This window comes from Carcharhinus amblyrhynchos, unplaced genomic scaffold (genome assembly GCF_965287045.1).
Source record: "Carcharhinus amblyrhynchos unplaced genomic scaffold, sCarAmb.v2.hapA scaffold_39, whole genome shotgun sequence".
Taxonomy (NCBI): domain Eukaryota; kingdom Metazoa; phylum Chordata; class Chondrichthyes; order Carcharhiniformes; family Carcharhinidae; genus Carcharhinus; species Carcharhinus amblyrhynchos.
This window is the reverse complement of record NW_027649780.1, coordinates 9,109,417-9,137,085: the sequence shown is the minus strand read 5'-3', so window position 1 is coordinate 9,137,085 and position 27,669 is coordinate 9,109,417. Positions and strand designations below refer to the sequence as shown.

General features: G+C 45.3%; 3 protein-coding genes across 3 annotated transcripts in view; 2 read left to right on the top strand and 1 right to left on the bottom strand.

Moving 5' to 3' along the window:
• The window catches only part of LOC145335633 (uncharacterized), a 198,718-nt gene that overhangs the window by 30,353 nt on the left and 140,696 nt on the right, over positions 1-27,669 (top strand).
• LOC145335635 (uncharacterized) lies at positions 7-25,932 on the bottom strand. Its single transcript, XM_080181438.1, is given in 9 exon segments — positions 7-1,442; positions 2,732-2,862; positions 14,207-14,374; positions 15,188-15,234; positions 17,286-17,390; positions 17,393-18,250; positions 19,322-19,496; positions 24,549-24,749; positions 24,799-25,932. Coding segments are annotated over 9 exon segments (4,206 nt in total). The 5' UTR covers positions 25,912-25,932; the 3' UTR covers positions 7-34.
• LOC145363685 (uncharacterized) lies at positions 20,949-22,708 on the top strand. The gene has a single exon (XM_080218907.1). It carries the CDS (start codon positions 21,110-21,112, stop codon positions 22,037-22,039), a length of 930 nt encoding a protein of 309 aa, XP_080075033.1. The 5' UTR covers positions 20,949-21,109; the 3' UTR covers positions 22,040-22,708.

Here is a 27,669-nt window from a genome sequence, read left to right as displayed (position 1 = left end):
GTTCAGTCTGAATATGATTCACAGCAAAATTCAATCACAATAGTTCCTTGTGAATTCGCTGGTGTTTCAATAGATTTGACGACTGACTAAATCCCTTCCCACACACAGAGCAAGTGAATGGCTTCTCTCCAGTGTGAACTCGCTGGTGAGCCTGCAGCGTGTGTGAGTGACCAAAGCCCTTCCCACATTGGGAACAAATGAACATCCTCTCCCCAGTGTGAATCCGTTGGTGTATTGCTAGGTTGGATAATTGACTGAATCCCTTCCCACATTGGGAACAGATGAACGGTTTCTCCCCGGTGTGAACTCGCTGATGTGTCCACAAATTGCCTGAGTGTGCAAATCCCTTCCCACACTGGGAGCAGATGAAAGGCCTCTCCCCGGTGTGAGTTCGCTGGTGTGCCAGCAGGTGAGATGAGTCAGTGAATCGCTTCCGACATTGGGAGCAAGTTAACGGCCTCTCCCCAGTGTGAACTCGCAGGTGTATCAGGAGATTGGATGAGCGAGCAAATCCCTTCCCACACTGGGAGCAAGTGAATGGCTTTTCCCCAGTGTGAACTTGCTGGTGTAATGTTAGGTTAGATGACTGACTGAATGCCTTCCCACACACAGAACAGGTGAATGGTCTCTCCCCAGTGTGGGTCCTCTGGTGTATATGTAAACTGGATGACTGAGTGAATCCTTTCCCACACTGGAAGCAAATGAACGGCCTCTCCCCAGTGTGAATTCGCTGGTGTGTCAGCAGGTTGGCTGACAGCGCGAATCTCCTCCCACATTGAGAACAGCTGAATGGCCTCTCCCCATTGTGAACGCGGTGGTGTTTTGTTAACATGGATGATGCTTTGAAGCCCTTCCCACACACAGAGCAGGTGAATGGTCTCTCCTCACTGTGAATTCGCTGGTGCTTTGCTAGGTTTGATGACTGATTGAATCCCTTCCCACACACAGAGCAGGTGAACGGTTTCTCCCCCGTGTGAGTTCGCTTGTGCAAGGCTAGGCTGAATGACCGATTGAATGCCTTCCCACACACAGAGCAGGTGAATGGCCTCTCCTCAGTGTGAGTCCTCTGGTGAATATGTAAACTGGATGACTGAGTGAATCCTTTCCCACACTGGGAGCAGGTGAATGGCCTCTCCCCAGTGTGACTACGTAGATGAATTTCCAGCAAGGATGGGGATTTGAATCCCTTCTCACAGTCCCCACATTTCCACAACAGTTTCTCTCTGTTGTGACTGCAATTGTGTTCCAAAAGGTCAGATGATTGGCTGAAGTCTTGTCCACTCACAGAACACGTGTATAGTTTCTCTCCACTGTGAATGGTGCTATTTTCTTCCATGTTCAAAACACGTTGATATTCAGATTGCAATAAATTGGTGGCTCCATAAGGTGCTGATACCAAGCTTGGTTTCAGTTTCCAAACTGCAAAACCTCCAGTCTGGGCACTATGGAAAAAGACAGAGAAATAGGAGAGATCGGGGATGAAGGAGAGGGATTTTATACATCTACAACTCAATGAGAACACTGACAGAATCTCCCAAACCCTCAACCTCCACCATCTCAAAGGATCAAGAGAGCAGGTAGATGTGAACATCATCAACTCCAAGTTCCCCTCCAACTCACGTCTTGACTTGTCTGATAGCCAGTATTAACGAACAGAAATTTCTTTCAGTACTGGGAAGACTGAACCCATTGTGTTCAGTCCCCATCACAAACTCCACGTCATCACCAGCAACTCTATCCTGCTTCCTGGCAACTGTCTGAGGTTGAACTAGGCTGTTCACAACCCTGGTGAAATATTTCACTCTAGGACGAGCTCCCAGCCAAATGTCCACATCATCATCAAGACTGCCTATTTCCATCTTCATTCATTGAAACCCTAGTGTGAGGAGGCCATTTGGCCCATTGAGCCTGCACTGACAACAATCCCATCCAAGCCCTATCATCCCCATTTATCCAATGTATTTACCTTGTTAATCCTGTTGATGCCAAGGGTTAATTTAGCATGGCCAATCCATGTAACCTGCACATCTTTGGACTATGGGAGGAAACTGGAGCACCTGGGGAAAACCCACACAGCCACAAGGAGAATGTGCAAACTCCTCATAGTGCCCCGAGGCCAGAATTCCACCTGGGTCCCTGGCGCTGTTAGGCAGCTGCGCTAACCACTGTGACACCAGGCCACATGTCAGTGCCATCACCCGAGTCCACCCCAGTCTCAACTCATCTGGAAACCTCACCCATTCCACTGTGACATCACGCTCATCCACTTCCATTGTGACGCCACACTCTCACCCATTCCATTGTGACGTCAGGGCTTCACTGTTCATTCACAATCTCTACCGGCCTCCCACATTCAGCCTCAATGGCGGCAGTCAGCCCGGGCCCAACACTACCACCTGCGGCTTCATTTGGTACAAACGGGGGGGGCGGAACCGGAAAGTTCTTTTCGGGGTTTGGGTTTGAACAGCATGTTTAAGAAGCCTCTCCACCTACCCGCCATATTTATCGTTCCCCGCACGTCACCCTCTACCTCGGCTCGATCTCGCTTTCAAACTAAAACTGTTCATCCGTCGCCATTACCCGCAATGCGCATGCTTCAGGTCACGCCTCCTCTTTCATTCTGATTGGTTGGAGGACCAGCCTCTCCAGCTCGATCCTCCAGACCCGCCCCTCATTCACTCCGATTGGTTGGAGGACCAGCCCCTTCCTCTGCTCAGTCCTCCAGACCCACCCCCCTGTTCCTATTGGTCTGGAGCCGCCGTCAATCAGTGCCTGGGCATTGTGATGTGGAGCATGCGCAGTGTCATTGCTGTCCTTGGCGCTTGTTTGTCCCGGAGAAGCGGAGTCAGCGTTAGGCGGTGGCTGGGAGGGTGTGGAAACACTTTGTGGATCCGCAAACCCTTCAGAATCATTGTCAGCTCCCTGGTTTGCAGCTGCGGGGCTTCTCCCTCCCTCCCTCCCGGGAACAGACCCAGGTTAACGGCCCCATCCTGGCTCAGCCACTGGAGGATGGTTCACATCAGAGGATGGGGGAGGGGACAATAAATAAGAGGTTACACTTTGGCCTCAAATCAATGAGGACTCTGATCTCTGGGAAGGAAGGAAACCCTGGGAGGTGAGTGGGGAGGATTCACAAACACCCGCTGGAGACCCCAACACCCCCAATAAGATCCATTGGTTTTATTGTCAGTCTGCAGACAGGAGCTGGAGAACTGAACCCAGACAGAGAAGAGGGAGGGAGAAAACTGGGAGTGGAGGAAAGAAATGGTGGAGATGGTGAGATAGATTTGGATTTCAGCCCAGGGAAGGGGGAGCGTGTGTGGGGTGGGGAATTACAGATTTGGGAGAACAGGTGAGGAAAAAATGCTGCAGAGAAACTAGAATTGTTTGTTCAGAATTTCTATCCTGGACTGACGGTGATGACTTTTCTCAACTTTTTACAGGATATTGGAAGTGGAGGATTGGCAGATGGAAAACGCAAACTGAACATCACGTCTGACAAAGCCATTTGGTTCATCAGGAGCTGAATATCATCAGCCTTTGAATGTGAAAGGAAAAATGTTTGTCTATTCTGTGGGCAAAGATTTTAAACATAGTGTGACCAGAAAAGCATTGGGGCAAACACGCACCCGAGTGAGAATGGTCCAGTGAACTGACTGTGGAAAGAGCTTTAACCAGTTTCACAGCCTGAAAAATCATCACACCATTCACAGCAGGGAGAAACTATATACATGTGTGTGTGTGTGTGGGAAAGGCTTCAACTGTTCATCCACCCTGGAGAAACACAAGAGCACCAGCACCATGGAGAAACCATGGAAATGCGTGGAGTGCGGGAAGGGATTCGGTTTCCCGTCACAATTGGAAGTTCATCGGCGCAGTCACACTGGGGAGAGACCATTCACCTGCTCCGTCTGTGGGAAGGGATTCACCCATTCATACAACCTTCTGACACACCAACGGGTTCACACTGGGGAGAGGCCGTTCACCTGCCCTGTGTGTGGGAAGAGATTCACTCGCTCATCTCACATTGTGACACACCAACTTGTTCACACTGATGAGAGACTGTTCAGATGTTCTGACTGTGAGAAGAGTTTTAAATGCGAAAAAGATCTGCTGACACACCAACGCATTCACACTGGGGAGAGACCGTTCACCTGCTCTGTGTGTGGGAAAGGATTCATTCAGTCATCCCACCTGCAGACACATCAACTTGTTCACTCTGACAACAAACTTTTTAATTGTTCTGACTGTGAGAAGAGCTTTAAAAACAAAAAGGATCTGCTAACACACCAATATACTCACACTGGGGAGAGGCCGTTCACCTGCTGTGTGTGTGGGAAGGGATTCAGCCGTCCATCTGCCCTACTGAACCACCAGAGAATTCACAATGGGGAGAGGCCCTTCACCTGCTCAGTCTGTGGGAAGGGATTCATTAATTCATCCAATCTTCTGATACACCAGCAGCTCCATACAGGGGATCGACCGTTCACCTGCTCTGAATGTGGGAAGGGATTCACCCGTTCATACAACCTTCTGACTCACCAGCAGGTTCACAGTGAGGAGAGGCCATTCACTTGCTCTGTGTGTGGGAAGGGATTCACTCGTTCATCCAACCTATTGAACCACCAGCGAGTTCACACTGGGGAGAGGCCGTTCACCTGCTCCGTGTGTGGGAAAGGATTCAGTCAGTCATCCAACCTGCTGACACATCAGAGAGTTCACAGTGGGGAGAAGCCATTTACCTGCTCTGTATGTGGGAAGGGATTTTCTCATTTATCTTATCTTCTGCAACACCAGCGAGTTCACACTGGGGAGAGGCCGTTCACCTGTAGTGTCTGTGGAAAGGGATTTATTCAGTCATCCCACCTGCTAACACACCAGCGAGTTCACAAGAGATTGCAAGGTTTGGATTCTACACATATTGATGCTGTTAATCATACCCAGGATTGAATTATGTTCATTCTGACCTTTTTCTTCTATTGAGGTTTGATATTCTGAATAAATGTGAAATAGACATTTGATTGAATTATTGTTGTATATTTTTGTCTTTTCCATTTGAGTGTTCAACATCACCAAGCTGCAGCTCAGAAAGGGCAGTCTGAGGGAGGATCATACAGTAAACAGAACTTCATTCTTGACACAGTCCTTCATGGTCATACTAAGAGGAACACACAACACCTTGGTCTTTCTTGTCACTTTTCCCTGACAGCGGAGTCCCCATGTGGGTGAATCCTTAGGTATGCAAGAAATGTGTCCCAGTCGCTCTTTTCCATGGTTCAGGGCTCCCAGACATGGAACAGAAGCTCCTTTACAACTGTGTTTAGAGTCAGGAAGAACAACGGTGAATGCTGGAAACATGCTGTCAAAGATTGGTGGAAAACTGGGATCTGTTCCTGACTGAAAGTGAAACGGCAGGTTTAGGTTTCCAGACTAAAAATGCAAAAAAGTCTGAAACATTTTAGTGTGTGTGTGCGCGTGTGTGTGAGTTCTGGTTTATTGAACAGAAACTGGCTTAAAATAAATTGGTTGAAGTCTGCATTAACGTAGCAGCTGGAGAACTTCAAAGGAGCCTGTTAACTGCTGGGACAATTAGACAACAATTTTGATTCCCAGATGAATAGAGAAGGAGCTGCAGTGTGTTTCCAAGAATTCTCAGTTTTGATGATGTGTGCTTCCCACACACTATCCTTTTAAATAAACATCACTCCTGATAGCCTTTAACCATTATATGGGCAGCATCAGAGCCCTGACTGACCATTTAAGAATGAGTGATGTGTTTAGCTGAAGTTTCCCGTTGTTAGTTTTCTGGGTCATCTCCTTATTTTGATCATTCTCAGTGATCCCTAGGTATGTGAACCTGTTCTCCTCGCTTTCAGACATTCACTCACTTAACATCTCTCTCTCAGAAACTCAATCATTTAACACTTCTCATCTCTTTCACATTCACTGAACGTTGCTCTTTCTCTCCAGGCGTTCACTCACACTTACCTTCCACCTCTGTCACACTCTAACCTAGCTCCTCTCTCACATTCACTCAACCTCTCTCCTCTCAGATTCTGTCTTTGTCACTTAATGTCTCTTTTTCTTTCAAACACTCTCTCATTTAACCTTCCAATTTCCTTAAACTTATTCATTGTTTTCTCTCTCTCGTTACCTCCCTGAAAAAGCACAAACATACTTCATCTCTTTGATATCTGAGAAAACATCCCATTGATGGAGATTCAATCTTCTCTGTTTCTCTCTCCCACTTCGTCCGACAGGCCCTGACTCACTTTAAATCTCTCTTCTAATAACTCTCTTTGGGAAAACTCATTTGTTCCCTAATTCCTCCTCATTTCTCCCAGTGATGTCCCTCAATCCATCTCTCAATTCAATGACTGTGTTAAAAATCCAAAGAATCTCCTTTCTTTATTGTTTAACATGGGAATGGAGGTGAACGTAATGCTGAGACCAGCAGCAATCTGTGTGGTTGTTCTTGATGCTGTCAGAGTGAGTTCACCCTCACAGGCAGGAAGACTGTTCACGGTGATAACATCAAACTGACGCTGGCTGTTTCATCCTCAAATAACACAACTTCCTGTTTCTCTGACTGTTCCAAACCGCACATCTCACTTCTGAACAGAAAATAAATCCAGGGACCACAATCTGGTGAGAACATCTGTCAATGCAGCCTATATGTGTGCACGGAGTCAGGGCAGAATCACACAGGTCACATTGTGGTGACATTTACAAATGAGCCAGTTATTTCTGTTCAGAGTTTCCATTCACAGATATAACCAGCTGTGTTTGTGGATCAATTACTGAGTTCCCTCTGCTCCAAGAACTGATAGCCTGCTCCCTTATATGCTATATTATTCTCTCTGTATTGCTTGTTTCCTCTGTTTCTCATCTTTTATCTTTGACACCTTGTCTTTCTACTTTTTAAAATCTTTCTCAAAATATCTCTCAGTCTTTCTGTCTCTCCCTTCCTCTGCATCTTTCTCAGTCTCCATGTGTTCCTATTTAATCGAGATGTTCAAAATCATAGACAGTTTCTGATTGATTATACAAGGAAAGACAGGGAGTAAAGCAGAAAAACCCAGCAGGTTCGGTGGCATCTGTCCAGAGAGAAACAGATAACATTTTGAGTCCATATAATTCTTCAGGGCAAGAGAAACATGTGTTATCCATCTTAGATTAGGGAATATGGTGGGGAGATTTAATAAAAGTGTTTAAAATGACAAATAATTTAATGTCAATGGAGAGAAATTATCTCCCAGGAGCAGGAGGGTCTGTCAATGGAGAGAATCAATTTCCCAAGTGTAGGAGGGTCTGTAAGCAGAGGACACAGATTTAATATAATTGACAACAGAATTGAAGGGGGTGGTAAGGAGAATGTTTTACACAATAACTTGATATGATCTGGAATGCACAAACTGACAGTTGCTAGAAGCAGGTTTAATAGTAACTTTCAAAAAAAATTGGATAAATATTGGCAGAGTTATGGTGAATGGGATTAATTAGATAGTTCATTCATCTTTGTGACAGTCTGAATGTTTCTCCCCTAAGGTTTTAATATTTAGTCTTTTCAGTCACAATGTGTCTCAAGCAGAAGATTTAAACATTGGGTTTGATGAGCTGTCAGATCTGTTTCCTATGTATCTGTGTAAGTTGAGAACTGCAGATAACCATGAAAAGGAACTGATTATTTTCAGTTCCTCTAACAGATACACTTCAGATATCAGAAATCTCAGGAGATCCTCATTATTCTCGCCTTAAATATAACAGCTCTCAGTCGGGCTGTCAGTCACACATGTGTCTCTATTATGATGTTTCCACTTCTATTTTATTATTCACCTCCCAGTGACACTCGCTATAACACAAACACCTTAAAATATCATTGCTCCCTTACACCTTGTCCTACTTTAACCGAATGTTTGTTGGGCCTAATATCAGATTACCTGCAGTTAAAATGACCTCAGAGACACTGAAAACGACCTTTCAATCAATCTCAGGAGCTGCAGTTGTAAAATACAGTAAAAAGTCTGACAGCAGGATTGGAATAACAGATAGGTCATTGTCTGATAATGACAGTGGCAGAGTAACACACACCAGAATTTAAATATATTACATTAATAGACCACGACTCACTCGCACTATCAAATGAAGCCTAAACTTTGGTTATGTGCACTAGATACTGATTGTATTATCATTACATTGGATCTAATGCTGTGTTCACTAACATACTGCAACCTGTTTCTTATTACTTGAACAAACATTTCATTGTTACACTCAGATTAAATTAGTGCTTTGCTGTGTTTTCTCTGTGCTCCATCTCCACTGTGATTGTACTGGAGCCTGTGTGTGTCATCTTGTTACACTCAGACTCTTATTATTGGTCAAGCAGCAAGTAACCGTCACAATGCCCGGCTGAGTGACGGCAGCAAGGACCAATGGGAAGAGGGGACAGTCGGTCGGTCCAATCAATAGGAGCGAATGAGGGGCGGGGTCAGCTTTGCCTGGAGCATGCGTAGTGTGAGTAATGGCGATGGAAAACAGCTTTTGTTTTGGGCTCGGAAATCTGTTAGTGATTGACGGTACGGAGAGAGCAATGGATCGCCCAGGTGGATGGAAACGCTGCGTAAGCGTGTTGTGTAAGCCGCAAACCGCGGAAGAGAGCTTCCCGGACCCAGTTTGTACTGAGCAGGGCTGCAGCTCCTCATGTTCGTCCCGGGTTAATGTTCACCATCTTTATTCGGGGCAATATGCAGCAGTGCGCACGTGTGGCCGCCATGTTTGTGGAGGGCAATGATGTCATTGAGAGGGAGGAGCTTGTTCCCCATTGTTCAGAATGGAGACAACTTGTCCATCAAACTGCATCAATCCTCTGAGTCCCAATGTCTTATTGATGAGGCAGAGCGGTGACAAAGAAGGAAAGAAAGGGGAAATAAAAACAGAAAATGCTGGAAAATCTCAGTAGATCTGATAGCATCTGCGGAGAGAGAATAGAATGCTCTCTCCACTCACATTTAAGACTTGATTACCTGTAAAAATTTGTATTCCAACCATTATTTTGTAAATTGAGTTTGTGTCTTTATATGCCTTGTTTGTGAATAGAACTCCGACTCACCTGATGAAGGAGCAGTGCTCTGAAAGCTAGTGGAGTTTGCTACCAAATAAACCTGTTGGACTTTAATCTTACTGTGTTTACCCCAGTCCAGCATCACCATCTCCACGTCAGAGAGAATAGAACCAATGTTTCAAGACTGGATGACCCATAAAGCTTGTACATGTGTATAAAGAGCATGTAAACTTCAACACATCCATGTACCTTTGTATACCTCTATCAATCTTCTTTGTTCCAAGGAGAACAACCCCCATTTATCTTTAAAAAAATTGCAAGAAGGTAGAAGTGAAGGTAAGAGTTTTATAAATTTTCTTAAATAATTTATTTGGTGTTCGAAATGTCAGTCAGTGGGGTTAAGTGCTGCACTTGTGAGATGTGGGAGATCTGTGATTCTTCCAGCATCACGGATGACTACGTCTACAGGAAGTGCACCCAATTGCAGCTCCTTACGGACTGCATGGAGAGGTTGGAGCAGCAATTGGATACATTTAGGAGCGTGAAGGTGGTGGAAAGTGTCATAGTTAGGAGCATTAGAGACATGGTCACACTCAAGGTGCAGGCAGATAGATGGGTGAGTGCTAGAAGGGGCAGGCAGTCAGTACAGGAATTCCCTGTGGTCATCTCCTTCTCTAACAAATATATTGTTTTGGATACTATTGGGAGGAGGTAAAGCTTATCAGGGGATAAATACAGCAGCCAGAGACCTGGCACCACGGCTGGCTTTGTTGTTAAGCAGGGAGGTACAATAGTTAGGGGTGCAGATAGGTGCTTCTGTGGATACGAAAGAGACTCCAGGATGTTGTGTTGCCTCCCTGATGTCAGGGTCCAGGAAGTCTCTAAAAGGGCAGAAAGCACTCTGAGGTGAGAGGGTGAACAGCCAGTGGTCATAGTATGTATTGGTACAAAAGTAGGACAAGGTCCTAAAACAGCAGTTAAGGGAGTTAGGTAGAAAGTTAAAAAGCAAGACCTCTTGGGTTGTAATCACAGGATTGCTCCCTGTGCCACCTATAAGTTTATAAGATCCTGTAAGAGGGTTTTACAAAAATAATCAGTGTCAGTACAGGATAGAAATTCAGAACAGGTAATTGTAATTTCTATGGAACATTCTTTCCTCTCTCATTCCCCAAAAGTTGTAAGTCTCCACCCCACACACCCTCCCTCCATTCTCACTCTGCTGTATCTAATATTCACCCTCCTAATTCTCCTGAAGGTGCTGATTGAGGCTGATTGACAGACTGGAAGAACTCTGGTCCTCCAGCCAATCAGAGCACAGGCTTTATGTGAATGAAGATTGAGCTTCAGAAAACCTAAAATTTGCTGCTGTCTTCAACATTTGTGAGTAAAACACTTTCCTTCCCCCACCCCCTTTCCATTTCTTATTATTTCTAGTTCTATAATATATTACTGCAGCAGCACAGCAGTCTATTGGGCAACTCGAGTCATGGAACCCCTACAGTGAAGAAGGAGGCCTTTCGGCCCATCAAGTCTGCACTGACTCTCCAACAGAGCATTCTTCAGAGACTCTCTCCCTGTAGTACGATGGATTTATCCTGCTAATCCCCCAACCCACACATCCTGGGACACTAAGTGGCAACTGAGCATGGCTAATCAACCTAACCTGTACATCTTATGGACAGTAAGAAGTCTCACAATACCAGGTTAAAGTCCAACAGGGTTATTTGATAGTATGAGCTTTCGGAGCACTGCTCCCACCCCAGTCCAACCTCAACATCTCCACATCACCTTATAGACCGCAGATTGATTCTTTGCAGAACAAACCAATCAGTCCTTTTCTTTCCCTCTATCAACATTCCTGTGCAAGTTTTATTTCCTTCAAGCGCCCACCCAATTTCAGTTTGAAATTATTGAACATCTGTTTCACCATCCTCAGTTCTAGATATGTGCTCTGCCTACATAGATATTAATCTTCCTCAAATCCCCGTTCTACCACTACTCAAGTAATAATGTCCTGTATATTACGCTTTTATCCAGTATTATAGACATCTGTCTGGCAGCCTGCATGGAGATTTTCAGCTCTCTGTGTCCAGGACAGGAAGCAGGGAGCATGGATCTCTCAATCAGCCTCAATCGGCACCTTCAGGAGAATTGGGAGGGTGAATATTAGATACAGCAGAATGAGAGTGGAGGGAGAGTGTTTGGAATGGAGATTTACAGCTTTTGTGGAATGAGAGAGGAAAGAATGTGCCATAGAAAACTAGAATTGTCTGTCCTACATTTCTGTTCTGTACTGACACTGATGACATTTGTGAACTCCTTTTACAGGATATCAGAAGATGAGGATTTACAGACAGAAATATCAAAGCAAACGCCTCATCAACATCTGACAGAGTCACTCAATTCGTCAGGACCTCAATATCATCGACTTTTGAATCTAGAAGGAGAAATGTTTCTCTGTTCTATCTGCTTAAGGAGATTTTAAGCATCAATGTGACTGGAAAAGCAGCGAGATACATACACACAGTTGAGTGAGAGTGTTCCAGTGCACTGAGTACAGAAAGAACTTTAACCAGTTACACAGCCTGAAAATACATCGCACCATTCACAGTGGGCAGAGACTGTACCTGTGTTCTGTGTGAGATTTAACTGATTGTTTAACCTGGAGAGTTACAAGGACACCTGCCCCATGGAGAAACCGTGGAAATGTGGGGATTGTGGGAGAGGATTCAGTTTTCCATCTCAGCTGGAAATTCATCAGCGCAGTCATTCTGGGGAGAGGCCGTTCACCTGCTCTGTGTGTGGGAAGGGATACACTCAGATAATTGATTTACAGAGACACCAGCGAGTTCACACTGGGGAGAGGCCATTCACTTGCTCTGAGTGTGGGAAAGGATTCACTCGGTTATCCAGTCTGCAGAGACACCACCGATTTCACACTGGGGAGAGACCTTTCACCTGCTCTGTGTGTGGGAAGGGGTTCACTCAGTTAGTTGATTTGCAGTGCCATCAGCGAGTTCACACTGGGGAGAGGCCGTTCACTTGCTCTGTGTGTGGGAAAGGATTCAGTGTGGCATCAGGCCTGCGGAGACACCAGTTAGTTCACACTGGGGAGAGGCCGTTCACTTGCCCAGTGTGTGGGAAAGATTTCAGTCAGTTGCCCTACTTGCTGAGGCACAATGTCATTCACACCCAGGAGAGACCCTTTAAATGCTCCGACTGTGGGAGGGATTTCAAAAGCTCTCAGCTAATGATGTCCCACCAGTGCATTCACACTGAGGAGAGACCGTTCAGCTGCTCTCACTGCACAAAGAGATTCAGATCATCATCTGCCCTGCGGACACACCAGCGAGTTCACACTGGGGAGAGACCGTTCACCTGCACTGAGTGTGGGAAGGGATTCACTGACTCATCCCGACTGCAGAAACACCAGCGAGTTCACAAATCATAGAGTCATACAGTACAGAAGAGGCCTTTCAGCCCATCGCGTCTGCACTGACAAAACTATACTAAATTTGCACTAATCTATTTTCCAGCACTTGGCTGATGGTGTTTGAACTGTCAAAACATTCCAGTGCTCATCCATGTGCTTTTTAAAGGTTGTGAGGTTTCCTGCCTCTACTACCCTCCCAGACAGTGAATTCCAGACTCCCACCACCCTCTGGGTGAAAACATTTTTCCTCAAATCCCCCAAAACCTCCTGTCCCTCACCTTAAAATGATCCCACCTCATTATTGATCCTTCAAATAAGGGATACAGCTGCTTCCTATCCACCCTGTCCATACCCCTCATAATCTTATACGCCTCAATCATGCCTCCCCTCAGCCTTCTCTGCTCTAAAGAAAACAATCCAACCCTATCGAGTCTCTCCTTATAGCTCAGCTGCTCCATCCCAGGCAACATCTCGGTGAACCTCCTCTGAACCCCCTCCAGCGCAATCACATCCTTACTACAGTGAGAGAATTGGTACGAGTGCAAACTGGGGTTAAACAGAGCTGCATCATCACGCCAACCTTCATCCCCACCTTCCCTGCAGCAACACGCCACCCCAGTGCCATGAAGCTCCCGCTGGAGTCGAGCTAACCAACTCGACCAGTTGGAAGCTTTTAATGTCCCACCCCACCAGGCCAGAACCAAGACCAGCCCAATCTCAGTCATCAGGCTGCAGTACGCTGGCTCTGGCGGGTAAGTAATGCCCTAGTAGTATTATCACTAGACTATTAATCCAGCAAATGTTCTGGAGACCCGGGTTCGAATCCCACCATGGCCGATGGTGGAACTTGAATTCAATAAAAAAAATTAAGAACCTACTGATGACCATGAAATCATTGTCAATTGTTGGAAAAACCCATCTGATTCATTAATGTCCTTTAGAGAAGGGAATCTGCTGTCCTTCATTGATCTGGCCTACATGTGACTCCAGAGCCACAGTGATGTGGTTAACTCTCAAATGCCCTCAGGCAACTAGGGATGGGGAATAAATGCTGGCCAGCCAGCGATGCCCATGTCCCACAAATTAAATTTAAAATTGCCTATTTGATTTGATTTATTATTGTCACGTGTATTAGTTTACAGTGAAAAGTATTGTTTCTTACGCTATACAGACAGCATACTGTACAAAGGGAAGGAGAGAGTGCAGAATGTTACAGTCAGAGGTGTATGTGTTAGGTCCACTCAAAAGTCTGCTGACAGCATGCAAGAAGCTGTTTTTGAGTCGGTTGACACATGTCCTCAGACTTTTGTCTCTTTTTCTCAATGGACGAAGATGGAAGAGAGAATGTCCGGGGTGCATGGGGATACTTAATAATGATGACTGCTTTTCCAAGGCAGTGGGAGACTGGTTTGAGTGAGGGATTGGGCTTTGTTCACAATCTGAGTGTGTCTGTGCGCACACTCAGAGGTTGATCTCGGGGATTTTCACAGTAACTTTATTGTAGCATTAACGTAAGCCTATTTGTGACAGCAATAAACAAGTTTAAACTTACCCACAAACTATCGTTGATGCTTCCAGTGAGGCCTGTGAGAGAATGGGCCTCAGACTAAACATCCGGGAAACAAAGGTTCTCTCCCAGCCCACTCCTGTTCCCCCTCCCGACCACCAAAATCCATGGTGAGCCCCTGGACAATGTGGATCATTTCCCACACCTTGGGAGCCTCCTGTTGGCACGGGCAGACATCGATGATGAAATCCAGCAGTGACTCCAATACGCCAGTGCAGGCTTCAGGCGCATGAGGAACAGAGTGTTCGAAGCCCGAGACCTCAAATCCAGTACCAAGCTCATGGTCTACAGAGCAGCTGTGGTCCCTGCCCTCCTGTATCCATCAGAAACATGGACAGGGAACAGCAGACACCTCAAATCCCTGGAGAGATGTCACCAATGTTGCCTGCACAAAATCCTGCAAATCCCCTAGCAGGATAGGAATACCAATGTGAGTGTCCTCCCCCGGGCCAATATCCCCAGTAGCGAGGCACTGGTCACACTAGACCAGCTGCGATGGGCAGGCCACATTGTCCTCAAGCCCCACACAAGACTCCCGAAACAAGTGCTGTACTCCAAGCTCCGCAATGGCAAGCTGTTGGAGAAAATTCCCAATAAGTTTGAGAAATTTTAAACCATTAGGCATTTCAGACACTACCAGCATTAAGTTAAATGACATAGAATGTCAGAGGGTAAAATGCAATTAATGATTAAAGTATTAATGATTTTCTTTGTATGGAAAATGATTGGTTCACAACTAATGAAAGGCGGGAGAATTTGACATGAAGAATGTAGAATTGATCTATCCTAAGCATTTTATGTCAGATTTATTGCAGAGATCAGGATACTTCTCTTCGAGAAAGGTATTACACTGTCCAATAATGTTTCCCTTCGATTGTTGGTCAAATAAAAGACAAGTCTTTAAACTGGGACACTGGCTTTCGTGAGTCTTTGTATTGTCTGAAGGTTTTGGCAATATCTGGTCTCCAGTGGTAATGTACTCAGTGTGTTGGGGGCAATGAACTCAGAAGAATCATTCAACACTCAAGCCTGATTCAATCGACAAACAGTTTATTGAATTACCATTACCACCTGTAAAATTTTTGTTCTTTATCTGGGGTTGAGGTGACAACGACAGAATTCTCACAGTTATTCCAAATTCCTCCAGGCTACATTTAAAATTTCCAAATTTAACTGGTTTGAATAAATCCACAATTATAAACTAAAATAGACACGAGTTTCCAAGTGATTTAAAAACAAATCAACTGACTGCTGAAAGGATTAACTTTTCTACAGAGCCGAAAGGGGTGGGGAGTGAGCAGAAAAAACTTGGCATGTAATTATGGCATTTTACATAATTTTAAAAAACTTTTCTAACAACAAAACAAACTTGATTTTAAACTTCATCTATTCATTTTTTGTTACATTCCTCAACCTAATTATTGTAATTTGATCAGTTATAGTTAGGATGGTAACTTCTGTGCTTTATAAACTGATTCACTCATTGTGTTAATTCTACATGGGCTCGGAGAATCAGAAGCCAGACTTCTTCATTCTTACCCTTTTTTCCCTCTCCCACCACTCCCTCTGTTTTGGGGGAGGATCGAGGGGATTCCAAATCTCATTTTATCATAAAAGTGAAATACTGCGGATGCTCGAATCTGAAACAAAAGCACAAAATGCTCAAAAATCTCAGCAGGTCTGACAGCATCTGTGGAGAGAGAACAGAGCCAATATCTCGAGTCTGGATGACCCTTTATCAGAGCTCTTATGAAGTGTCATCCAGACTCGAAATGGCTCTATTCTCAAACCATTTTATCATAGGTTTTGTGTTCTTACTTTCCAAATGGTAGGTAAGAGACCTGTCCCATACCCACTCAAGCTCTGATTTTTCGCTGGCCATGATGGGGTCAGATAATAACCATTACGATCTACTCTCAGAGGGTCTGCTTTTCAGTCCAGTGCTACTTGAAGTACACCATCACTTCACTGACTATCGGGTCACAAATCAGTCACTTTATCACAAATTTAAGATGAATTAATTTAAACAATGCCTGAGAACGCTTCTTAATTTCTTAACCAACTACCTACCACTGTTTGTTGATTGGTCAGACCCCCTTTTTACAGATTTGGGTATCTCAGCCGCTGAACACCAGCCAGTCCTGGGATAAGTTTAATTCCGACTCATTCCCAGTAAATATTCTCACCAGGTTCTCTGTTGGGGCCCTGCTAAGCAGCTTTAATGGTCCATAATTGCAGAAACTGAGCTGTCACAGGAATATGGTCAAGACAGTCCAGTCCCATAATGCCTCACATTCAATCTGCAGTCCTTCAATTATAACAGAATATGTGTCTGTATGTAGCTGCCTCGGCCACGGTCAACCCCAACACTGCCTTCTTGAACTGCTACAATGCCTGTAAATACATCCACAGTGCTATTAGGGATTTGAAGTTACACATTCCAGACTTTCACTAATTAAAAGGTGGATACCAGATTGATATATTCCATTCAACCACACCCAAGGTGAGTTATCCCAATTTCATTATTGTCCAGGACAATATATTCACAATATCTTTAAAACAGAAATTAAACATTCCCATTTGATTTCAGGTATTAACATATTCGTTAGTTTGTTCTTTATTGTCGACATCAGACTGGGGTTGTTCCCCTTGGAGCAAAGGAGGTTGAGGGGAGATTTGAAAGAGATGGTTAAGATTATGACAGATTTAGATAAGATGGACAAAGAAAATCTGTTCCCATTAGCTGATGGGACAAGGACGAGGGGGTCAGAGATTTAAAGTTTTGGGTCAGAGATGCGGGGGGTAGAATGTGAGGAAGAATATTTTGATGCAGCGAATGGTAATGACTTGGAACTTGCTGCCTACGAGGGTGGAGGAAATGGAGACACTGAACAATTACAAAGGAAATTGGATGGGCACTTGAGGGGGTTTCAAACAGAAATACTAAATATCTCTGACCTTCCTAACACCCTGTCACTCTGTGATCCTTGTGAAATCTAAAACAAGGTATTCACAAAAAGACTCAAAGAGCATCAGCCCACTGGAGGCTCAGACCAGCCAGTCTAGCAGAAAGAAACCCTCTGACCCGCTCCAATGACCAACTGTGAGAATGAACAAAATGCAGTCCTGGATGTGAGAACAGAAACAATAACAGCAGAATCCAACCCCTGTGAACTTGTTGGTGCCTCAGCAGCTGTGATGAAATTCTGAACTCTTTTTTATACACTGAGCAGGTTTCTCCCCAGTGTAACCTCACTGATGTCTCAGCAGGTGGGAGAACTGAGTGAATTCCTTCCCACACTGAGAGCAGGTGGATGGCCAATCCCCATGTGAACTCGCTGGTGTCTCCGCAGGTTGGATAACTGACTGAAACCCTTCCCACACTGAGAGCAGGTAAACGGCTTCTCCCCAGTGTGAACTCGCTGGTGTCTCTGCAGGTGGAATTGTCCAGTGAATCCCTTTCCACACTGAGAGCAGGTGAATGGCTTCTCCCCAGTGTGAACACGATGGTGTCTCTGCAGGCTGGACAATTGAGTGAATCCCTTCCCACACTGAGAGCAGATGAACAGACCCTCCCCAGTATGAACACGCTGGTGTGTCCGCAGGCTGGAAAATTGAGTGAATCCCTTCCCACACTGAGAGCAGATGAACAGCCTCTCCCCAGTGTGAATTTGTTTGTGCTTCTGCATGTCAGATGACCGAGTGAATCCCTTCCCACACTGAGAGCAGGTGAACGGCCTCTCCCCAGTGTGAATGCGCTGATGTGCCTGCAGGTCGGATAACCGAGTGAATCTCTTCTCACACTGAGAGCAGGTGAATGGCCTCTCCCCAGTGTGAATTCGCTGGTGTGTCCGCAAATTGGATAACTGGTTGAATCCCTTCCCACACTCAGAGCAGGTGAATGGCCTCTCCCCAGTGTGAATTCGCTGGTGTCTCTGCAAAGTGGATAACACAGTGAATCCTTTTCCACACTGAGAGCAGGTGAATGGTCTCTCTCCAGTGTGAACTCGCTTGTGCGACTGCAGGTGGGGGAGTCGAATGAATCCCTCCCCACATTGAGAGCAGATGAACGGCCTCTCCCCCGTGTGGCTGCGCCGATGAGCATCCAGCAGATAGGGGTATCTGTATCCCTTCCCACAGTCTGCACATTTCCATGGTTTCTCCATGATGCAGGCGTCCTTGCCTCTGCCTTGGGTGGACAATCAGTTCAAGCCTCGTCCACACACACAACACGTGTACAGTCTCTCCCCACTGTGAATGGTGTGATATTTATTCAGGCTGTGTAACTGGTTAAAGCTCTTCAGTCAGTGCACTGGAACACTCTCACTTGAATGTGGAAGTGTGTTGATGCTTTTCCAATCACACTGATGTTTGAAATCTTTTCAAATCTCCTTCCAGGTTCAATGGCCGATGATATTCAGGTTCCAAGGAATATGACTCTGCCAGATCTAGACCTGACATTTGAAATTTCAGCCTGTGATTCCTCTTTCAATATCCTGTAAAACAAGTTGACACATGTCATCAGTATCAGTACAGGATCGAAATTCAGAACAGACAATTCCAGTTTCTATGAAACATTGTTTCTTTCTCATTCCACAAAGGCTACAAATCTCCATCCCACACACTCTCCCTCCATTCTCACTCTGTTGTATCTAATATTCACCCTCCCAATTCTCCTGAAGTTGATGATTGAGGCTGATTGACAGATCCATGCTCACTGCTTCCTGTCCTGGATGTGGCGATGTCAGCGTTGGACTGGGGTAAACACAGTAAGAAGCCTCACAACACCAGGTTAAAGTCCAACAGCTTTATTTGGTAGCAAACGTCACTAGCTGAAAATCTCCATGCAGGCTGCCAGACAGAACTATGCCCATATGACTGGACTAAAAATGTGTGGAATATACAGACTGGATTCACTTCCTTACCCTTCAGTTGTTGCAAGTCCCCAATTTCCCCCAGAATGAGGAAAGAAATGGAAAGGGGGAGACATTGATTTCCTCCCAGATGTTGCCCAGAGGAGGAGGTTTCACTCTGAAGCTCATTGGACAACTCTTGTGACGTCACAATGGAGCTCTGTATCAGCCAATAGGAATCACTCTCTTCCGCGGTGACGTCCTAGGATTTCCAGTGCGCACGCGCGGACTCGGGAGCCCCGCCCTCACCCATTGTTGCCCTCCTCGAGCCAAGGTTTCCAGACACGCGGCTGGCGGCTCCGGCCAGAGCGAGAAGCCGCTCGGTGGCCTCCCCCTCCCTCCCGGACCGGGACTGCGCATGTCCAAAGGAGAGGGGCGAACCTTGACCTTCACGCTGAGGTGCTGCCCAATGGGAAGTGTGGGAGGACCGGAAGGACTCTGGTCCTCCAGCCAATCAGAGCGCGGGCTTTGTGTAAATGAAGATTGATCTTCAGCCAGCTCAAACTTCCCCGTCTCCAACATCTGTGAGTAAAACACTTTCATTCTGCCTCTTTCCATTCCTTACCTCAATCTGGGCGGAAACTGGGACCTGCAGCAACTGATCACAAGAAATAGAAGCAGGAGAGGCCACCAGGCCCTTCAAGCGACCCTGCCGTTCAATACAATCAGAGCTGATCTATACCGGCCTCCTTTTGTGAGCCATTTCCCCATTGCCCTCTATTCCTCAATCTATCAAATATTTATCCACCTCCATTCTAAATACTTCTAATGATTCAGTCTCTACCATCCTTTGGAGCAGAGAATTCCAGAGATTCACCATGTTCTGTGAGAAGACATTTCTCTGCACCTCAGTTTTAAATGACTGGCCTTTAACTTGTAGCTTGTTCGAGACTCTTCCACTCATGAAAATATCTCACCATCTACTCTATCAAACTCCCTCAGGATCTCGCACAGATTTACAGATAGAACCATAGAAAGCATTCTTTCTGGTTGTATCACAGCTTGGTACAGGCTCCTGCTCTGCCCAAGACCACAAGGAACTGCACAATGTCATGAATGTAGCCCAATCCAGCACACAAACCAGCCTCCCATCCATTGATTCTGTCTACGCTTCCCACTGCCTCACCAAAGTAGCCACCATAATTAAGGGCCCCACGCACTCCAGACATTCTCTCTTCCACCTTCTTCCATTGAGAAAAATATACAAAAGTCTGAGGTCATGTCCCAACCGACTCAACAACAGCTTCTTCCCTGCTGCTGTCAGATTTTTGAATGGACTTATGTTGCATTAAGTTGCTCTTTTTCTACACCCCAGCAATGACTGTAACACTATATTCTGCACTGTCTCCTTTCCTTCTCTATGAATGGTATGCTTTATCTGTATAGCACGCAAGAAAAATACTTTTCACTGTATGTTAGTACATGTGACAATAATAAATCAAATGAAATTATATGTTTGAATAAGGTCATCCTCACTCTTCTGAACTCCGAAGAACCAGACTATTTAGTCTCTGTAGATAGGAGAACTCTATTTGTTATGACCTAGGTGTCCAGGACAGGAAGCAGTGAGCATGTCATTCATCCTGAATCAGCACCATCAGGAGTGTTGGGTAGCTGAATGTTAGATACGGCAGCGTGAGAATGGAGGGGGAATTTGTGGGATGGAGATTTGCAGATTTTCATTAATGACAGAGGAAAGAATGTTCCCACAGAAGCTAGAATTGTCTGTTCTGACTGTGATGTTTTTTGTGAATTGTTTTTACAGGATATCAGAAGAGGAGGAATCACAGACAGAAATCTCAAACATCACATCTAGATCTGACAGAGTCACAGCGTGTTGGCTTCAAAAGATTTCAAACATCAGTGTGACTGGAAAAGCACAGAGACACACACACACACACACACACACACACACACACACACCTGAGTGAGAGTGTTCCAGCAAACTGACTGTGGAAAGAGCTTTACACTGAAACATGCACACACCTGAGTGACTGTTGAAAGAATTTTAACCAGTTACACAGCCTGAAAAAAGTCACACCATTCACAAAAAAGAGCAACTGTACATGTGTTCTGTGTGTGTATGAGACTTCAACTGATCGCCCAACCTGGAGAGACAGAAGGACACCAGCACCATGGAGAAACTATGGAAATGTGGGGACTGTGGGAAGGAATTCAGGTTTTCGTCACAACTGGAAATCCATCAGCGCATTCACACTGGGGAGAAGCCATTCACCTGCGCTGAGTGTGGGAAGGGATTCACTCGGCTCTCCTTCCTACAGTCCCACAAGCGAGTTCACACTGGAGAAAAACCATTCACCTGCTCTCAATGTGGAAAGGGATTTCGTGATTCATCCTCCCTGCGGAGACACCGGCCAGTTCACACCGGAGAGAAACCGTTCACCTGCTCTCAGTGTGGGAAGCAATTCCGTGATTCATCCCACCTGTGGAGACACCGGCGAGTTCACAGCGGGGAGAGGCCGTTCACCTGCTCTGTGTGTGGGAAGGCATTCACTGATCCATCAACCCTGCAGAGACACCAGCAAGTTCATACTGGGCAGAAGCCATTTATCTGCTCCGAGTGTGGGAAGGGATTCCCTCTCTCATCCCACCTGCTGACACACCAGAGAGTTCACACTGGGGAGAGGCCATTCACTTGCCCCGTGTGTGGGAAGGGATTCACCATGTCAACCCACCTATTGAGACATCAGCGGGTTCACACTGGGGAGAGGCCAATCACCTGCTCTCAGTGTGGGAAGGGATTCAGTGATTCATCCGCTCTGCAGATACACCAGCGCGTTCACACTGGGGAGAGACCATTCACCTGCTTTCAATGTGGGAAGGGATTCGCTCAGTTATCTAACTTGCAGATACACCAGCGAATCCACACTGGGGAGAGACGGTTCAGCTGCTCTCACTGTGGGAAGGCCTTCTCCCGGCTTTTCAACCTGCAGACACACCAGCGAATCCACACTGGAGAGAAACCGTTCACCTGCTCTCAGTGTGGGAAGAGATTCAGTGATTCATCCTCCCTGCGGAAACACTGGCGAGTTCATACAGAGTAGGGCGTCGTTCATCTGCTCTCAACGTGGGAATGGAATTGTTCACTCATTCCATCTGCTGAGACACCAGCGAGTTCACAAGTGATTCCAGGGTTTGGATTCTGCTGTTATTGTTTCTGCTCTCACTTATGTCCAGGACTGCATTTTGTTCATTCTCCCAGTTGGTCAATGGGGAGAGTCAGAAGGTTTCTTGATGCTGGACTGGCTGGACTCACGGCGTTGACTACAGTGGGCTGATGATCTTTGAGCCTGGAAGAGCACATTTCTTGTCTTCAGATTTCACAAGGATCACAAGAGTGAAGGCACATTGTAAGTTCAAAGATAGTAAATTCGTAATTCTGTTTGGAACCCCACCAAAGTATGTGACATTGCCATGGAGATGGGCTGTGATAGTTATATGGTTCTTTTGTTTAATTTATCCGGGTGTTTCTCACAGGAGAAAACTAAAATATGAGGGGCAAGTTTTCTGAGATAGATTGGGAAACTGCATCAAAAGGTATAATGGGAGACAGGCAATAGGTAATATTTCAGAGATTATTATATGTTTACAAGAGGGTCGATGAGTTCACACATCGACGAGTTCATACTGGGGAGAGGCCGTTCACCTGCTCTGTGTGTAGGAAGGGATTCAGTATATCAACCACCCTGCTGAGACACCAGCGAGTTCACTCTGGGGAGAGGCCGTTCACCTGCTCTGTGTGTAGGAAGGGATTCAGTATATCAACCACCCTGCTGAAACGCCAGTGAGTTCACTCTGGGGAGAGGCTGTTCACCTGCTCTGTGTGTAGGAAGGGATTCAGTATATCAACCACCCTGCTGAAACGCCAGTGAGTTCACTCTGGGGAGAGGCTGTTCACCTGCTCTGTGTGTAGGAAGGGATTCAGTATATCAACCACCCTGCTGAGACACCAGCGAGTTCACTGTGGGGAGAGGCTGTTCACCTGCTCTGTGTGTGGGATGGGCCGTGAACCAGCTGTGGGAGCGGGAGCTGAGGAGGTCATTCGGAACCATGGGTGTTCCCAATGTTCAAATCCCTCAGCAGGAAGGCAGTGAAGCCCATGCTTGGATTGAGGAGTCCATGTTTTGAGTCAATTTTGAAAACTCAAAGGAAAGTTGGAGAGTTATTTAGCTGAAAACGAACAGAATCAATAGAATCCTCATGAAATCTTGGAGCCTGGAGTACAGCTGGAATACTGAGGGGAATTAAAATGAATTCTGGGAGCTTTGACATATATTTTGAGAGATCCAGGAACAGAATTGAATGTACGTTCAAGATATTAAGTATAAGGGCATGCTTGTCAAAGAGTAAGGGTTTAAAAAGTACAAAAAAGGAAAAATGCTGCAAAATCTCAGCAGGTCTGGCAGCATCTCTAGAGAGTGAAAATAGAGTTCATGTTTGGAGTCAGAACTGAGTTTACAGCATAAATCTTTACAAAATATAATTCATTGAGCTGGTTTTTAATATTTTATATACAGTGAAGTTTGATTTTGTTTAAAAATCTGGAATCTTGTAATGGGTGTTTGGATTTCTTGTTAATGTTCTCAACCCTAATTGTAACAACACACACAAACAAAAGAAAAAGAAAAACATGATGGTCTTTGTACAAAATTAAGTATAAGACACCCCTCTTCTAAGATCTGCAATAGTTTTTTAGCTCAAGCACGACTGAAACAATCAGCTAATAAATAAAAAAAAAATGCACTAATTATCATCCTTGTAAATGAGGAAGGCTATCATCCAGCACAGAGGGTCATTTGGAATTTCTCCCATAGACCAATTGACAGGGATTATACTCTCCAATCAACTGAAGTGAATTCTTTACGTGAATTGTCCATATCAGCGCAGTTATCAATTTGAAGTTTAGCTGATCAGCTGAGATTTTCTGCAACATTTAATCGATCACTGCTTGATTCCTTTCACAGAATCCATCTTTCAGCTGCCGTGTTCATGACCAAAATGTTCATGTGTTCACATACATCTCAAAACTCATCATTCAGAAACTCAGCTGGTGCCACAGGTTCAGCCCCAAATGCAAAGGGAAGGTTTACTGTTGGGATGTGATGGCATCCTCCAACAATTTTGAAACATTGTACACTTTCCACTAGTCTCTTGTATGAGTCTTGTAAACTCTTCATCATCTGCTCCTGTATCTTGAAGCAGGACTTTTAAACTGTCAAATTGTTTGTGTCGTTTTAAGACAATGTGCATCTTTCCCTTCTGATTTTTATCAAAGATATCATTATTCCTTCTCAAACAAGCCAGATTGGAAACTTTGTGTATTTTTAAACATTCTCTGTCACCACATTATAATCCTGACAGCCTTATAGTGAAGGAAGAAAGTGGAACCAATTTTTACTTAGTACAGATTTATTCACAGAGTGAAATATTACAAGTATATAATTCCCAAACCATTCCATGCTTTGTCAGTAAGTGTATCTTTATATGTGCTCATGTAAATCAATGTCCACTGCTTGTGTATACTAAACCCCAAATTATATAATTAACACCCACAGGCAGAGTATTTAAAAGGTCTGTAATCGGTGTGATTGCCAGTGTCTCAGCAGCTTGGATGTCTGTGAATCCTTTCCCACACGGAGCAGGTGAACAGCCTCTCTCTGTGTGAACTTGCTTGTGCTTCCACAGGTTGGAAGGATCAGCAAATCCCTTCCCACGTTCAGCGCAGGTGAATGGCTTCTCCCCGGTGTGAACTCGCTGGTGTTTCCAGAGGCTGGAGGAATGAATGAATCCCTTCCCACACTCAGTGCAGGTGAACAGGCTCTCCAGAGTGAATTCGCTGGTGTTTCTGCAGACTGATGGACCTAGTAAACCCCTTCCCACACACAGAGCAGGGGAATGGCCTCTTTCCAGTGTGAACTGCCTGATGGTTCTGCAAGGTAGATAATGCACTGAATCCCTTCCCACACACGGTGCAGGTGAAAGGTCTCTCCCCTGTGTGAACTCGTTGATGCATCAGCAGATGGGATGACCGAGTGAATCCTTTCCCACAGTCAGAGCAGGTGAAAGGTCTCTCCCCAGTGTGAACTCGCTCGTGCTTTCGCAGGGTGGATGAATCTCTGAATCTCCTCCCACACACAGAGCAGGGGAATGGCCTCTCTCCAGTGTGAACTGCCTGGTGTCGCAGCAGGGCAGATAACTGAGTAAATCCCTTCCCACACACGGAGCAGGGGAATGGCCTCTCCCCAGTGTGAACTGCCAGATGGTTCTGCAGGGTAGATGATGCACTGAATCCCTTCCCACACACGGTGCAGGTGAAAGGTCTCTCCCCTGTGTGGATTTGTTGGTGCACCAACAGGTGGGACGACCGAGTGAATCCTTTCCCACAGTCAGAGCAGATGAATGGTCTCTCCCCAGTGTGAACTCGCTCGTGCTTCCGCAGGGTGGATGAATCACTGAATCTCTTCCCACACACAGAGCAACAGAAAGGCCTCTCTCCAGTGTGAACTTGCTTGTGTTTCCGCAGACTGGATGAATCACTGAATCTCTTCCCACACACAGAGCAGGAGAAAGGCCTCTCCCCAGTGTGAACCCGCTTGTGTGTCAGAAAGTTGGACAAATGAGCGAATCTCTTCCCACACTCGGAGCAGGTGAATGGCCTCTCTCCAGTGTGAATCCGCCAATGAATCTCTAGCACTGATAAGGATTTGAATCCCTTGCCACAGTCAGAACAGGTGAATGGCCTCTCCTCACTGTGAACCCGTCTGTGTTTCAATAAGTTGGATGAATTACTGAATCCCCGCCCACATTTAAAACAGATGAATGGTTTCTCCCCTGTGTGACTGCGTTGATGAATCTCCAGCTCTGATGGGTATCTGAATTTCTTCCCACAGTCCCCACATTTCCATGGTGTCTCCATGATGCGGGTGTCTTTGTGTCTGTCCAGGTTCAATGATCAACTGAAGTCTCATCCACACACACAACACGTGTACTGTTTCTCCTCACTGTGAATGGTGATTTTTTTTCAGGCTGTGTAACTGGTTAAAGCTCTTTCCACAGTCAGTTCACTGAAGCACTCACTTGACTGTGCGTGTGTATGTCTTGGTGCTTTTCCAGTTACGCTGTTGCTTAAAATCTTTTGGGATGTATGTCTGCAAATCGTCTCCTAATATCCTGTAAAAGCAGTTCATGAAAGTTGTCACTTTGTGCAGAATAGAAATTCAAAACCAAAAATTCGAGTTTCTATAGAATCTTCTTTCCTCTATAATTCCTCAAAAATCCACCCAGACACATTGGCCAAATTTTAATGGCACATTTGCCCCAGAATTAGGGCAGGTGAGGTGTGCAGCATGGCATTCTCTTACGGGGTCATATGAGCTTCGGGCTGGTGTGCCGGTAAAATTCCAGCAATTTTTGCCATTTTCACTCTGCTGTCCAAATATCAGTCAAACAGTTACAAGAACATAAGAACTAGAAGCAGAAGTACAGCACCAGACCTCCCGAGCTGCTCTGCATTCAATAAAATCATGGTTGATCTTTTCATGGACCTTGCTCCACTTACCTCATCATAACACTTAATTCGTTTACTGTTTTAAAAAATATATAGTGAAGGAGTGATTTGTTCTAAATGACAGCTTCAAAGAAACCTGAAATTCTTAACACGCAGTAGTATATATCATGTGAATATATATAACTGGGTTAAGGTCCAACAGGTTTGTTTGTATCATGAGCTTTTGGAGTGCTGCTTCTTCATCAGATGAGACATCTGTTGAAGGAGCAGCACTCCGAAAACTGGTGATTCCAAATGAACCTGTTGGACTTTAATCTGGTGTTGTGAGACTTCTTACTGTGCCCACCCCAGTCCAACACCAGCATCTCCACATTATAGATTCCATATGAACCTGTTAGACTTTAATCTGGTGTGGTGAGACGTCTTACCGTGCTCACCCCGGTACAACACCAGCATCTCCACATCATGTACATAACTGGATGAAAAATGTGTGTTCTACCGTACTCTATTTCTTAATTAGCAGGATAGTAGCAGGGTATTTGAGGAAGAACATTATTTAGAAAGTGAGTAGTCATAATCTGCCTCTCTGCCTCTGAGGATTGTGGAAGTAGTGGTCACTTATTTCAAAACGGAACGGGTGGGTACTTGAAGCAAATAAACTTCCACAAGCACAGTTATTTAGGGAGAAATGGAGCTGACTAGATTGCTTGATGAAGGATTGGGAAGGACTGTAACTGTTGAATGATCTCTTCTTTTTCGCAAGGACCCTAAAGATATACAGTACTATATTAAAATGTAGAAATAACAGTCAATATTTTACAGAACCATAAATAATGTCTGATATGTACCACCACAACACCAGGTATACCTGTGTGCTATATTAATTTACTGTCCCATTAAAGGTTAGCCATCCACTGGGAAAACCACCTCTTTAATTGTGAACATTCGGAAAGAGACCATCCCAGTAGCCAGACAAATAAATGTGTCAAGCTGAAGGAGCAAAGGATATCAATGTTTTCAAGACGGAGAGAGACCTGGGCCAATCTTTCCAGAGTCTGCAGCCTCCCTGGATTCACTTCCTTTCCCTGCAGTTGCTGCAAGTCCCCAATTTCCCCATAATGAGAAAAGAAATGTAAAGTGTTTTACTCACAGATATTGGACAGAGGA

Excerpts from the sequence above, each read along its gene's own strand:
- LOC145363685 (XM_080218907.1), top strand. The coding sequence starts at position 21,110 with ATGGAGAAACTATGGAAATGTGGGGACTGTGGGAAGGAATTCAGGTTT.